This window comes from Diadema antillarum, unplaced genomic scaffold (genome assembly GCF_040938485.1).
Source record: "Diadema antillarum isolate AM-2024a unplaced genomic scaffold, OU_Dant_1.0 seq00000118_RagTag, whole genome shotgun sequence".
Lineage (NCBI taxonomy): Eukaryota > Metazoa > Echinodermata > Echinoidea > Diadematoida > Diadematidae > Diadema > Diadema antillarum.
This window is the reverse complement of record NW_027271199.1, coordinates 295,335-311,717: the sequence shown is the minus strand read 5'-3', so window position 1 is coordinate 311,717 and position 16,383 is coordinate 295,335. Positions and strand designations below refer to the sequence as shown.

Sequence of the window (16,383 nt, the reverse complement as noted above, 5' to 3'; positions counted from 1 at the left end):
GCCACACGACACGTGACGCTTCATAATTGTCCATGATTTGAACGATGGTTCGATTGTACCACCTTCATGAATTCGGGCCAATGTCACCAAGTTCATCTTGATAATGTACCCACTGAAAGCAAAACGAGTTTACCAGTGTTAACAAATTGGCCGCATTGTTATCGTTTTAGTATACCTCGTTGCCTTTAAGACCGTTACCGAAAAATATTGGCTGTACGACAGCCCATTTACATTATCGGGGTCATCCCACGAGACCGACACCCACGAGTCATACGGTCCACGAGACCGACATCAAAAATAGGTTCATGAGTCACACAGCCCATGACTTATACGGCTCACGAGTCATACAGCCCATGAGTTCGACACTAGGCACAAAAGCCCCACGAGACCGACACTACACAATTAAGGCTCACGAGACCGACAGTACGCAAAAGAGGCTAACGAGACCGACAATGGGCAAAGAGAGCCTACGAGACCGACACTAGGCAAAGAAGGCTCACGAGACCGACAAATATGTATCTGTACAGGGTGTTCCATTAAGGGGAAAATTACATGCTGGCGGGTGCAATTTCGTTACGCTGTCGAGCGAGAGATTGTAATTAACTAATAACAGCACAATCTACATATCACCGACATTAAATATGTACTTGTACACGTGTGGCTTTTAGGGGGCAGTTCTGCCACGCTACGGTTAGTGACATTGTTACCATTTTTTTCTTTAAAAAAAAGTATGAAAAAATGATAGAGGACAAGAACGATGAATGGTTCAATTTTAGATGCTATCGAGCTTTATTAAATAGGCTTTCCTAATTTCTAATTAGAAGGCGGACAGGATGTAAGTTTTTTTTTCGCCCTTTTCTTTCTCGCTTCACAAGTTAAGTAGGCCTTATGAGATATCCTATCTGCCTGCTTATACCCGCCTGCTTAGAGTTTAATTTGTAATTTTCTCTTAAACTATGATGTATGAAATTCAACGGATAAAAACGTTTTTTTTTTAATCGCAGCGATTTATCTCGATTTTAGTTGCTTGTGTTTGTAAAATCATTCTTCTCAAAACAGTACATTTTTAATAAAATATAAAAGATGTTTTCATGGGTACATCTTCTTTTTCCAAATTTTCAACGCTGACTTAATTGACGATTACATTATTTTCTGTGAATCTATACCATTTCAACACCTTTGCAGATGACTATCCCCCCCCCCTTATCATGTAAAGCAGTTGTGCACTACAACACTGACCATTTTTGAGAATAATTTTCTTGTTGTGAACTAACTCATTCCATTCCTGTGTATTTTTCAAGTTGGTTGATCCTAATGTCCACATTATTTCTTTTTTCAGTAGGTGTATACCGGTATGGGCTTTTCAGATAGGGAAACGAGGGTGTTTTGGCATTTTCGAAAGTAATGTTGAAACATCCCAACCATTTTTACTTAATTTTGTTGGGTTTTTTTTTTCACAAACACTTACTTACGCAAAAACAATTAAAGACCTTGAACCGTTCAGGGGGTGAGGGAGGGCAATTGACGAGGTAATATCCAAGCAACTCTCCATTTCCATCTCTTATACCTTCTTTATGCCATTACCTGGACACCCTATACAATTAGTTGGTCTATAGGTGGCGCTGTTCATCCTGTCGGTCTCGTGGGTCTTCTTTGCCTAGTGTCGGTCTCGCGATCTCTTTTGCCTAGTGTCGGTCTCATGGGCCTCTTTTGCCTAGTGTCGGTCTCGTGATTCTTTTAAGCGTAGTGTCGGTCTCGTGGGCTTTCTTTGCTTAGTGTCGGTCTCGTGATCCTTTTAAGCGTAGTATCGAAATCATGGGCTGTATGACTCTTGGACTTATTTCACTTGATGTCGAAATCGTGGGCTTTATTTACTCAGTGTCGAACTCGTGGGCTGTATAAATAGCGGGCTGTATGACTCGTGAGCTCTATGACTCGTGGGCTATATGACTATACTTGTGAGCTGTATGACTTGTGGGCTGTATGACTCGTGGGTGTCGGTCTCGTGACGTGCACCCATCAATAAGACGCGTCAACACATGGTGAAGTATATCTAATAGCAAGGCCACATGAATAAGCATCGTGGCTAGAAACTTCGTTTTCTTCTTTGTAGTAGTAGTAGTAGTAGTAGTAGCAGTTGTTGTTGTGTAAAGATGATTTCCGGTACCGTCAAGATCATTTATACGAGCTAGTAAATGATGTGGCAAGTGCACAACGTGATTTTTGACAACTACTATAGTGAATGTTGTGCTTCTAAAATTTGTTGCCGGTCTCGTATCTTATACAGTTTCAGAAAAGAACAAGAAGCCGTTGGATAAGGAGTACATTGAGACAGTGGCCCTCGCTATAACCAAACGGCACTTTGAGTCGCTAAGTAAAGAAACACACATGAAGCCGGAAGACATAGATGCCAGAAACAGGGAAAACTTAGAATGTCTGTTTCGAACAGACAAGCTGCTGGAAGACTGGGTGTCGAGACAAGAATGCAGCAACTACGAAATTAGATGTCGACTTCGGAAAGCTGCTCAAAAATGTGACCGCCAAGACGTTGCAGGTATCACGTGACTACTGAATATATTTTCACTTAATTATGCATAAATCAAATCGACATTGATTATGCTTATATAGGTTGTGATGTGTTTTACAATAACATGAATAACAAAAGCAAATACTACCATGATTACTATTATGCTATTGTGATGATAAATAATATATTGATAGGACATAATTATATGTTGACAGAGTGAGGAAGGGGAGGAGGCGAGTGGAGAAGCAGTGTGTAAAACTCTTCAAGAAATGAGTTCGATTTAAATGATTTTTCCCACCTTCTCATTCTCGAGCTTTTCACTTTTTGTTCTTAGGGCCTATGCAAACGAGTATAGGAGCCCGTAATCGGATTCTACTGATGGTATATTTTCACCCGATGATACGTCAATATGGCATGAAGAAAACCCCATGTCAGATATCTAATATGTCACACCTGCTTGTTGCAAAAAATACGTCAAGATCTCTCTTCTCATTTTTTCACTCTTCTCATTTTGATTGCGTCTTGTAACACACATATGCATTGAGAAAGCTCAATGCGCCATCTACTACGACAAGAAGCCAATCTAATATGTCAAAAAATAATTGTCAAAAAGGCAAAAAAAAAAAAAAATGTAATCGCCAGGATATTCCTGGTATAGCAAATTACGTGATTATTTAATAGCCTACGTAATTCTCTTTAAAATTCTGTATTAATCAAATAAACGTAGCATTTGTATATTGGTTGTGGGGCACTTTATGAAAAATATGAATTATAAGAGCAAATACTACCATGATAACTATAATGCTATTATGAAGTTAAATAACAGACAGATAACATAGTAAGTTGACAGAGAGAAGAAAAGGGAGGGCGCGTGGAGAAGCAGTGTGTGGAACTCCTGAAGAAATGAGTTCGGTTCAAAGAATTCGAGCTATCCACTTTTCTATCCAGCACCACTTTGTCACTGGAAGGGACACAATATCTAAAGACTGATGGGCGTTGGGAGGCATATTAACAAATAAGTGCAAATGTGAAAACAATATGTTACAGTGCTTAATTCATCGTAAAATTTATGTCTGTTTTCAGAATAACATACATTTTGGAAAGTGTGTTCTTTTTTTTTTTTTTTGTTCATAGGTCCTATACAAACATCTGCTTATAGCAAAGAGTACGTCGAAATAGCTCTCCTCTTGTTTCTTGAAGAATTTGGTTTGCGTTTTGTAACAGATATAGGCATTGAGAAAGAGCAAAGCGCCATCTACTACGAGAAGGAGCAAAGACTATCCATCCAAAATGAGCAAGGGAGACCATCAGGGAAAGAAGGTAAGCAGTCTACAAGGGAGTATTGGTCACTCACCTAGTTTTGTATTACAGTCGGTAGTTAGATGTCCTATCACAAGACTGAATTGCTAAGAATAATTCTATCTTTAAAAAATGGCGCATGGTGATTGGTAAACACGAGGAAACAATCTTTAAAACTACAGGGAATCTTAGATTTATTCGATACTACGATGCATATGATGGGAGAGGAAAATGTTGATGGTAACTATAGTGCTATGTCCAATGTGTCTACGTGCTTAAATTCAGTCATCAGTATACAATCATGTTATTTTTGAAAAATCGAGTGACTCTTCAAGAAACATTGCGGGTTTTTTTTTTTTTTTCTTTCCGGCACCACACAGTCACTGGAAGGGACACAATATCTAAAGACTGATAGGTGTTGGGAGGAGTCATAGGCCCTATTAAGAAAGACGTGCAATTGTGAAAACAAAATGTTACAGTGCTTATTCATCGTAAAAGTTATGTCTGTTTTCAGAATAACATACATTTTGGAAAGGGTTTTTTTTTCCATAAAATTCTGGACAGGTGTGATGATTATAATGATCGTAACAATGAGGGCAAGAATAAAAATGGTGAAAGCAAAAGTATAGAAAGACTGTGATTTTAACAAGGACTATAATTCTTTTTTTAACCACAATCCTCACAGGCACTGCCGCGGATTCCATCACTGTCTGAAGCAATGACGCCGAGAATTCCACGGAGGAAACACCGTCTGAAAGGAGTAGGGTTTTTTGTTTTGTTTGTTTGTTTTGTTTGTTTTGTTTTGTAAGGCAAGGAATAAGTACAATAGACTGCTTTATAGCGATGATTTATCAAGAGTGTAGCTCGTTTCGAGGATCTGTACCTTCGCTATTTGTTTTCAGTTTATTTTAACGCGTAGATGTCAACGATGCTAATCATACTCACGATCGGGATAATGAAGATACTGATTTAAAAAAAAACACTACAAAAAACTTGAAAATCACAAGTAGACAGTTAAAAAATATCAGCAAACAAAAATAGTACATGCAACCAGGGCAAAGTTCCTGCGAAAGTACATCCACGCTGCAACCACAGCACGACCAAAACTGCTATTTTGAAAAGCAGGTACCACTCGTGCACTGCATCCAATGCTGAAGTTGCTGACTTCTCGCATGAAATGACTCCGCTTTTACAAATAAGGAATATTGTCATTATTCAACAGAGATTTTTTGCTGTTATAAAGTGTTATAACGACACTTGTTTAAGGGAAAGTGGTGGTGTTTAGAAAAAAATGTCAATTACAACTTGGAGTAAAACAAAATGAAAACAAGAACTGTCCAGAGCTACAATTGCTCGGCTGCATGACCCAGGTTGACATAAGTTATAATTATCCATGTCAAAGCATGTTTGTGCAAACTGAACTGGTGATGATAAATAAGAAGATGACAATATTTATAATACTTGTTAGGTTGTCCTATTTATTGCTTCTTTTTTTATTGCTTGTCTTCATATTTTTGTTTCCATGAAGAGTGACATGGTAAAAAGCTAGAAATGGCCTTTGATGCCATAGAATACAAATCGCTAATTGAAATAGGCAAATCACATTTTGAGTATCGTAAGGCTGACAAACTCTATTTCATACCTGGATGGTCATCAAAGCGCTATTGAATATATTATTTAACTCATTGTAATTGCAGACTGATTGTTGTGAGCCCACCTGAAATTATAATCACCACTCACACAGAACCGAATGAAATTGATGACAGAGCTGTGCTTTGTCATTCTTATTCTCCATAAAATGTACAGCCAAACTGTTGTCCGAAACCAAAAATCAAATAACGGAAGGAATTGAGGAGAATTCCTGCTCGAATGAATCCGAGGAAGGGATGTACGGGAACAAAGCCAGTGCCGAAGGCAAAAGTGGTAAATATTCGTAAACCTTTTTGTACGTACAAATCTTTTTGGCCACAAGAAAATACTATAGAATGACATTTGAACAATTTTAATGATGCATACAACTGATTGAAATGCCTTCGCGTCCCATGCAACCACTGTATAGTAAAGAACATGTATACAGCCTAAATTTGTTTTCAGATGGAAGTCAGGTAATTCTGACTGGAAAAATAAAAGCAAAGGATTGCATAGCCAGTGGCGAAGATGTTAGTAGGTAATGTGCATAATTCACTGGGACCCCTTTTCTTTCAAACTGGCATGAGGGTTGGTGACGGCATGTAGGCATATACTGTGATAATATTCATCCATTCGTTTCATTCATTTGCGTAGTATAAAATACGTGGAAAATATGTTTTCAATAGCTTAAATTAATTGAATGAAATGAAGGACATACCTAAATGTATGAACATAATGACACGTATATAAAGATGTCTGTGTGTATGTCGGTAAAATATGTCTCTCTCATTTTTTTTTTGACATTCAAGTTTGTGCATTGTCTTAATATCACACAAGCAAAGAAAGAAAATAGACCACTTTACCCATGATGCAGTCCAGCAGAATTTTTGAGCTTGTATGGCCGGCTGAAAAACATACATTGTATTTATATGCAATTTATATCGTAAATATCATTCGAGTGAAAAAAAAAAAAAACATTTGTCTGACAGTGTTAGGTGGAAAGATTCTTTTTTTTATTTCACTTCGACTTTTTTTACTTACTACATTAACAGATCCTCCTATGTGTAAAACAGAGGGTCATAAAACAGAGCAGAATGACATCGAATCAGGATTGACAATAAAGGAACAGGAAGACGTGGAAGTAGCCAGCAGGGAAGAAGAAGAAGAAGTAGGTTTAGGTAAGTATTTCTCACGGACCGCAGTGTACTAGTATTTCAAACGGTCGTGATTTTAGAGACGTTTAATACTTATTTTCTTTGATATCCTATTCCTCCTTGACAATTATCTAAACAAACAAAATTATCAAAGGCCACAATTTCGAAAAGCGAAACTATGTCTTTTTGAATCTGTTTTGATGTTAATAATTATAATAATTCTGAATGTGATAGTAGTTTTTTCTTTGCTTCTCTCTCTCTCTATCTCTTTCTCTCCTTATTTTGCAGTATACTTTTGCATTATTTTCTGACATGAGCAATACATAATAAGAATCTCTATGTTATAATAATCAACTATGTTTATACAATATAGCATGACTGTAATTCTGTGGTAATCTGAGACTGCAATAATGTGTGCATGTATGGATGCATTCGTCAGACAACTCTCCCAAATTTATTCGGAAATCGAAATTGCCCTTAAATCTCAGATTTAATGACTTCTTGTCAAATTGTTATAACAAACTTTAAGTTTTGATTTACAGTCAAGTCGATATCGAGGGTAATTATGACAATGGTGAAACTTTTTTGGAAGTGTTACCACAAAAACCTTCAGGAGAAATGTAAATCTTTGATTAGAGTTTGAATTTTGTTCTTGAATTGTGTTTAGTTGTTGTGTCCGTTTAGATAATTCTTTTTAGTTAGTTTATACTTTGTTTGTACTTTGTACCTTGTTAACTGCTTTAATATCTTTAATATCTTTTATATCAGGGACCAGGTCAAAATACACAAGTAACAACAATGCCAAAATCGCGTTAAAATCATCCACCAAACGTTGCCTAAGCAGTGTTGTTTAGCTGCAGGTAAGACAGTGTGAAAAGGAACAGATTCGAAATCTTCCTCACAATGTCTTTGTTACATTTAGTTAGCAGTATAACAATCGACGAAATCCAACTCATCAGAAAGTATGCCGACCCCGAGGTGATGCGAAGTATCGCCGCAGACTTAAAGCTTGATAACCCAGGGTCTGTTGATGATATGGACATCGTTCTGGTGCTGGAAAAAGAAAGAGGAGGAAGGAGAGTAGGACAGCGAAGGAGGATCAGAAAAATGCTTAAAAAGAAGAATCCCAGATATGGTAAAACCAGCTCTTATTCAAAATACGGTTTACTTGGTTGATATTGTACATTCTTGTTCTTTTTTTAAAGAATGTTATGCATCAATCTCAAACGCAATCTAAACTATGGATTTTGTGTATACAATACATTATATTCGGGATTGATTGATTGATTTTTTTTTTTTTTTAGCTGGAGTGACGCAGAACTCTTCAAAAGGGGTAGTAGAGACAATAAGGAGCAATGTCCGACAAAGCTCACTCAGTCAAGAAAATTCAAGATACATTCCATTTGCTAAAGACAAAGAAATTAGTGTTTTTAAGAAGCCCGCAGCTGTTCAGCTATGGACAGCAAAGCGATTTCTATCTGCAATATTTTACAAGTCTCTGTGTCATTGTATTTAGAATACAGAGCCATTTTATTTATCCTTTGGTTTTGACTTTACATTTGTTGTCTGTTGATGACATATCAATTTTACTAAGAGTTTATTGAAGGTGAATAGAAATTGTAACGTAGTTATATTTAATATTGTAATGTATTCATTTTATCATTGTAAAGTGTTAAATGCGCAGAAGAATGTAACAGGAATAAGAATAAAGGTAAATGTTCGACGTGATTCCTAATCGTGGATTATGGGTTATTGCAATAGTCATCTATTTTTTGGTAACAGCGCCTTCATTAAAACGTTGTCGCTGTCAAAGTCTGCATGTGTCATGACTTTAACAACTTGCAGGGAGTATGATGATGATGACTCTGGTATATTCGCTGGAATTAATTTTACACACGTGCATCCATCCTTACATTTAAATAAGCTGAGTCTCTGATCAGGTGATACGTTCCTATTTTATGTAAAAATAACATAGGTCTATAGCAAACCTCATGTTCACCTTCAACTCCACCAGTAATGTATCCCATATATCACCAAAGGTGCTTGATGGGTTTTGAGTGAAAATGCAGGATCCTGATAGGCTTCGTACAATCTGTCCATGGGACGAAAATCAAAACACTGACGAATAGTAATCGTTATCAAAAAGACTTCCTGAGCTGCCCTTGATGTAAAACGTGTTGTACATAATCGCCGTTTACGTTTGGATGATATTGTTATAGTAAGCAGGGCGGTAAACGAGATGAATATTTGACGCATATAATCATGTCAGCTAGTGTACGTTGCAACCCAGGTATCGTAAGATATCCGGGGGCTCACGTCTTTTACCTGTAGGCCCTACTATTCACTTACTACTTTGTTATATGCAAGGTTATATAATTGTAATCAACGTTCGGTACCAACACAAGATATACTACAGGTGAAGAAGTCCCACCTCACATCCAACTGGACCCCATGGAAGACCAGCTTAAAGGGATCGTATAGTTTTGGTTGAGACTTAACTTGAGGTTTTTATCATTTTTTGACGAGATATTTAGAAACCTCCTATGAAATATGAAAGAGCATGTAATTCCAAGAGGGATTCAATGTTCATTTGATGAAAATTGGTTTTTAAAAGGCCGAGATATCGAAAACAGAGCGATCCTAATTTCATGTCATTTATTGCCACATTAAAAACAACAATCATTACATTTCAAGTCATAGTATAAACATATTCATTGTGGGGGACCAATTAAAGCCTTTCAGGCTTGTTGGGAATAGGCCCCAAAATAAATACAAGACTTTCTCAACTTACAATATATAGATACAAAATATATAGAACACAAATGGAGCACAATCAAAGCAGGATGAAGAAGGAAAAAGAAGAGAGTAAAATACCGGCAGAATATACAAAACCATGTTGCTATTACATACTGAAAGTGCGTCTAAAATTGTTTCTGAACAGCTGTAATGATTTGTAGATTTTCAGTTCTTTTGGTAAAGTATTCCACAAAATGGGACCTTGATAAAAAATTGTTGACTTGGCTAAATCGGTTCGATAAAGGGGAGGATGAAAATTCTGTTTGTTTCTTGTATTATAAGAATGGATACTGCTGTTGAGATGAAAACATAGTTGTAAGGGGGCTGGTAGTGCACCAAATAAATACTGTTGCATAAAAAATTCCTGTTTGGAAGGAGATTATATGTTGAATTGGTAATATATTCATTTTTTTGAATAATGCAGAAGTTTGTGACAAATAATGTGAATGAGTTATGATACGAATAGCTTTCTTTTGCAACAAATGAATACGTTTCACATTCTTTTTAGTTGAATGGCCCCAGACGAGAGTACAATAACTCAAGTGAGATGAAATGAAAGAATGATATAACAATTTCAACACATGCTTAGGTAAAAATTTCAGTTTTCGCAATATACCACTATTTCTCGACAGTGTGTTGCAGAGCATATTGACGTGACTATTCCAAGACAGCTTGTCATCCAGCATAACATCCAGAAACTTTACATTTGTTACACGTTTAATCATATCACTATTATAATATAAAACAAAATTATCAGTACACTCACGAGTCCCAAATATCATAAAATTAGTTTTTCCTGCATTCAAAATTAACTTATTTGCCTGCATCCATGTATCTAATTTCTTCAATTCCGTTTTCATATTGTCAAATAATAATGACAGATCATTGTTACGCATAAAAATATTTGTATCGTCAGCAAACAGTATACATGAGAACAGTTTGGTAAATCATTTATGTAAATCAAAAAGAGAAGAGGGCCAAGAATGGAACCTTGAGGGACTCCACATTTTACAACCTTATAATCCGATTTGAAACCTTCTATTACAGTATATTGCTGTCGATTATATAAATAACTTTCGAACCACTTAAAAGCCACACCCCGTATACCATAATGACTAAGCTTAACATAAATGCAATAAAATATCATGATCAATAGAGTCAAAGGCTTTTGACAGGTCAATGAAGACAGATAAAGTAAATTCTTTGTTTTCAATCCCTTGGATGATATTTTGCATAAATTCCAATACTGCGGAACAAGTGGAGTGCCCGTTTCTGAAACCATACTGATTTGGAATGAGTGTATTGGAATCTTGAAGAAATGCGGTAACTCTATTGTAAATACATCTTTCAAATATCTTAGCAAATGTATTAAGAATAGATATGGGACGATAATTACTCTTAATACTTCTATCACCTTTTTTATATATTGGGATTACACGTGCTATTTTCATATTATTTGGGACTATACCAGTTGATAAACTTATATTGAAAATGTCACACAATGTTCTCACAATAAATGGTATAACTTGTTTCACAACCCGGATACTTATGAAATCAGATCCTGCACTAGTGTTATTTTTCATCTCAGAAACAATAGACAAAATTTCACCACATGTGATAGGCTAAAAGAATATTGATGAATACACAGGGGTGCCTAAGAAGGATATAAACTCACCATCATCTTTAAAACCTTGATTTAATGACAAATTATGACCAATGGTTGAAAAATAATCATTGAACACATTTGAGATTTCAGCTTTATCTGTGACGGACTCATTATCTATTTTTATTCCGTGTGAACTTAAATTTCTATTCTCATTATTTTTTAAGAGCCCATTCACACATTGCCATATTTTCCGAATATCATTCTTCACAATATCAAATTTATCAGAATAATATTTACATTTTGCTTTTTTCAACTCATTCGTAACATAATTTCTAAATTGCTTATAAACATTTCTACGGTATTGAGTTGGGTTTCTCAAATACTTTTTATACAAAGCAGATCTTTTCCGACATAACTTCTGCAAATGAAAAGTTATCCAAACGTTCTTATTCTTCCTTTTACATTTATGTTCCTTTAATGGAAAACACTTATTATATATATCTGTTATCTCTTGCACATAGTTATCATAACATTCATTCACATCATTTGTGATTTCTACTGATATACTCTGACTTTCAACACAAAATTTATGAAGAGTTTCATTATTGATGCATCTTGTGCTAAAACAAATTTCAGAGTGATCCTTTGAAGGTAACAATTCAGCCATAATGACAAAGACCGGCAGGTGGTCACTAACGTCACAAACAAGTATACCAGGTGTATAATAATAAAATATAATATGAAAATAAATAAATGAATAAATAAATGAAATGAAATGAAAGTGAATAATATCATAAGTGACACCCTCACCACATGCTTATCGGTATCATATTGAATTCCTAGGTTGTAAAGCAAAGCAAACTCTTGCAGTGAATAAATCATTTTACCAAAGAAAGCAGGCATCCTTTCTAAGACATAATCTTAGCTCTATAGGATATATCTGATGCTCCAATCATCGTCATCTCTGAAGCAAGGATTAATTGTGTCGTCTTCCTAATTTCCTGTTGTAAAGCAAAGCAAAGCAAAGTGTGGGACCCACATTTTATTACGATCGTTTTGTTTTACTTTGTTTTTGGATATTTCAGCTATTCCAAACCCGATTTTTATCAAATAAACTGTGAATTCCTCTTAAAATTGTATGCCCTGTACTATTTCATAAGTGTTTTCTTGGTATCTCGCAAAAAAGTTAAAGCCCAATTTTCACCTCCACCAATACTGTACTATCCCTTTAAAGGGTGTGTACAGTTCTGGTCGAGGTGTAGACTTAGCTTTAAAATTTTGCGAGATATTCAGAAACCACTCCATGAGATGTCAAAGAGCATGCAGTTCTAAGGGGTATCAAAAGTTTATTCGATGAAAATCGCTTTTTGAAATGGCTGAGATATCCAAAAACAAGATGAAACAAAGAGACCCTAATGAAGTTGGGGCATGTCACCTTTTATCATTAGCACTTTTTTTGATATCTGAAAAAAACATTTGAAAAACAAATTTCATCAAATAAAAGTTGAATTCTTCTTTAGATTACATGCTCTTTCATATTTCATAAGAGGCTTTTCATTATCTCACTTAAAAATGTTCAAAACATGAATCCCTGTTTTGAACATTGCTAAATGAGATAATGAACAGTACAGTACTGTACAGTCCCTTTAACGTAGCTGAATATGGGCCATCCAGCCATCTTCTCAGATGGAAATGAGCAAACAAACAAACAAACAAACAAATAAACAAGCGATTTGGTAACAAACGAGGAAATACGTTTCAATTATTCCAATGACCATTTGTGACCCTGCACCACAAAACAAACAAAAAGTCGCCAGAGATGAATTTTTAGTTAAGACCATATTCTGAAAGAGAAGACTTTAAGCTTGAAAATGATGTATAACTCAAATCATATGGACTCTCCAAACCTCTCTAAATATTGGAAAGAAAGCACAAACTCAGGAAAAGTGTGAACTTAGAAAAGAGGCTCTGAAGTACAGTGTCTATTCAAGCGCTTAATCTTTACCAAACCGTGCTGGCTGTGCGATGAATGGGACAAAAAACAGGAAGTAAACCACTAGAGTAAAAACAATGAAGGGATTATCAGATTAAACTGAAATTAAGTATGCCTCATTAACACATTCAGTCCATAATTAATGTAAACTTTCAAAGCAGTAGCACTATCATTTCTAAAGTTATTAGAGTTGAAAGTGAATAGTGTGGACAAGGTTTTTCAGAAATGAAAAAGAGATTCTAAAGACACACCTAATCACACTATTCTCCAAAAAAAAAAAAAAAATGTTCGAGATAAACTGCTAAAAACACACACTTTCCAGCCCGTTTTATGATACCAAATTCTAGCATAATGTAAACGAAGACCCGCTCTGTCAGAAAATATTGAAAAGTCAAGTTCGGCTAGGTTGACCCATTTCACTTATTTTCAGTCCTTACGCAAAATCAGTGTGTGCGACTTTATGTTCGTTCTGAGGTGCACGGTCACATTTGCAGTGGGCTGCTTCTTTATTGCCCCCCCCCCCCCCGTCCATTGTTGTTGTTGTTGTTGTTGTTGTTGTTGTTGTTGTTATCATTGCTGTTTTCTACAATCTTCCAGCGGGTTATGACTTTGTATAATCTCTCTTCCGCCGTGAGCATAAATAAACGTGGTGTGAACGGGATGATGTCTTTGAATGTAACGTGATGGATGTAAAGCGTTATGCGGAATCATATGTTTTTATAGATAGAGTTATATAGAGTTATATGATATTATATATCTTTCCATAAACATGAAGCTTTCAAGCAATGCCCTTTGTGTACATCAAACATATTCAGCTTTTTTATACACGTACTGCTTCACATATTTCACTGTTCACAGAGGAGCTTCTTGCGGAGAAAAAGGACGCGGCAACCTCCAAGGCTGAGATTCCTCGACTGGCTTTGCGCTTACTCATGACAGATGTCTACTCATTCGCCCAAGCGTTGGACTACAGCAAATTCAAGTTGAGTCAGTTTCAACTCGATCATTGCTCAGCAGCCAGTGAAAAGGGGACAAATAAAATCATACGACAACAATATGACTTTCAGAAGAAGGCATCTAAAACTGTAAAGTTGAATCAGAATAGGACAAGGCTACCCAAGCTACTGAGGGAGTGCGGTTATACAAAAATAGGCCGAGCATTCTATTTTGGTAAGTACGTGATTATGATCGCAACATGAAAACTGAGATGACTTTTCTCTAGCACGACTGAAAGAAATAAACGATTTCTTAATTGACCACCCAAAATTATCTTTAGTATTGAAACAGATATTCATATAGGCTATTAATTTGTCATTCTCTAATCCATCGGAACTAGATAATCTCGTAATCGGGTACTACGCAGCAGAGAAGAGGATCTGACCCGCTCCCACTTTTTCTTGCATGTGAGAATGTTTTTTTTTTGTTTGTTTGTCTTTTTTTAAGGAAGAGGAAAGAAAGCTTATGGAAGTGACAGTTATTCTAGACAATAATAAACAACGTACCCTGTATGAATAAAAGATTCGGATTTCAAGAGAATTCTATGAGGAATGTAAATGACCCGATGAGCAACTGCAGGTTAACAAAAAAAAAACAACAACAACAACCATGTCTTCGTGCTGCCTTGACTTCAATCGGTAACTTTATTTTGTCACAACCTAAAGAAGTTGCAACAACTGGTGAAGAGAAGATTCAGCACTTCTTACAGCCATAAATAATATTAAAAAATGCCGATAATTAATGCTGTGACGACGTAATGACATACAGTATAAAAACCACAAGTAAAATATTATAGCAGCTAATATTGAGAATCACTTCCTTTGATAGTTCATTAAATGCAATGCCCCTTCATGGTAATACAATCCTATAATATGGTTACTATGAATATTGCAGTTATTGTTTTTAGTCACAAATGAGTAGAAGTAAAAAAATGAGTATTAAAAATGTCTGAAACATTAGTTGAGAATCTATTATTACTTAAAAAAGCTGAATAAATAAAAGGAATGTCAAAGCTTCAATTGAATAAGAATCAATGATATTCATAAATCTATACCCTGACATAATCCGACGATAAATTATTAACACTTGGGTGCACAATGGATGCGCTATAAACACCGTTGTAGTTGCATATTTATAAGTTTTAATCTCTTGATACTGCAAAAAATAATTGTGTCAGGATATTCGCTTGACTCGTTCTCAAAGCGAGCAAATATAATGACAACAACAACAAAAAGAAACCTCTTCTGCCGCGTATAGTTATTAGAAAAAAACATACTGATTAAAGATAGCTTATCCATCGATTGTTACTGTATAATATAATTGTGAGTAGCTGTAAACAAAAAATCATATTCAAGTTGTATGTATTTGCCTGAAAAACAAAAACAAACAAAACTAGGACTTCAAAGCCATCTGTTGACTGACGTTTTTTATTAAACACCGCGCAAAATAGTTATTCTATACTGCGCTTTGGAACAAGGCTTGAGGCTTTAGGGTTCAAACACTTGTGAAAGAATTTCTGTTGACACACGTGCAGAGTGGAAAATTAAGAATTCTGCACTACACGAAATATAATATTGTATCTTTTTGTTTCATATCTAGATATATTTACTTTTGAATTGGTCCTGTAATATTCAAGGGATTTGTCTGCTCAAACACATTCTACACAAATCAAACATTGCAAATATTTTCTTGTTCTTGACGCAAGACGGATAGTTCCTGTACAGCTGTATTCCTTCTGTCTATTCTGCTATCTTTGTATCAACAGAGTGATGGGGCTCGGAAGAGTCTATTTTGATAAGTGTGTGGCACGAACAAATATAACGTGGCTCAAACCAAACTTGAGTGTATCCCTCTGTCTAGGCAACTGGTCCCGTAAGGAGCTACGGCACAGTGATATATCAATTGTAGATACTTTGCCAAATCAACATGCTAAGTCATAAGTAAATCACCTTTACAATAACTTTGACGTCACAACAGATTACGAAGTAAGTACCAGCGATCTGATGGCCGTAGCAACACAAATCGAACCAGCAATGCTAGCCGACATGTTGGGCATTGACCATCACACTGAGACTCGAACTCGTACAGGAGACAAGATCCAAGCCAACATGAAGATGCTGGCAGAGTGGAGAAAGGTGGTGTGTCCACCAGACTGCAACCATCGTACCACCTTGGCTGATATCATGTATGACGCTGGATTTAAATATGTTGCCACTGGAATTTTAATAGGTAATACGTTTTGCCAACTAATGATTTTTCCCCATGCGCTTTGATGATTTAACGAGATGAACATTAACCTTACATTACCAAGTCTACCACTGGCTGGTTAACCTTTGCTGAATCTTCTTTTTCGACACAATTAAGAGTAAGACAAAAGCCAAGT

At 35.9% G+C, this 16,383-nt stretch overlaps 1 protein-coding gene across 1 annotated transcript; it reads left to right on the top strand.

The window, feature by feature from the left end:
• The first annotated feature begins 4,509 nt into the window (after nt 1-4,509).
• On the top strand, nt 4,510-14,203 carry LOC139727074 (uncharacterized). The gene is made up of 5 exons (XM_071638051.1): nt 4,510-4,586; nt 5,633-5,749; nt 6,508-6,633; nt 7,532-7,744; nt 13,863-14,203. Exons 2-5 carry the CDS (start codon nt 5,713-5,715, stop codon nt 14,201-14,203), a joined length of 717 nt encoding a protein of 238 aa, XP_071494152.1. The 5' UTR covers nt 4,510-4,586; nt 5,633-5,712.
• The last annotated feature ends 2,180 nt before the right edge of the window (nt 14,204-16,383 follow it).

Coding starts and splice junctions, on each gene's coding strand:
- LOC139727074 (XM_071638051.1), top strand. CDS start 5,713: ATGTACGGGAACAAAGCCAGTGCCGAAGGCAAAAGTG. Junction 6,634..7,531: donor AGAAGAAGAAGTAGGTTTAG/GTAAGTATTTCT, acceptor TGTTACATTTAG/TTAGCAGTATAACAATCGAC. Junction 7,745..13,862: donor AAAGAAGAATCCCAGATATG/GTAAAACCAGCT, acceptor CACTGTTCACAG/AGGAGCTTCTTGCGGAGAAA.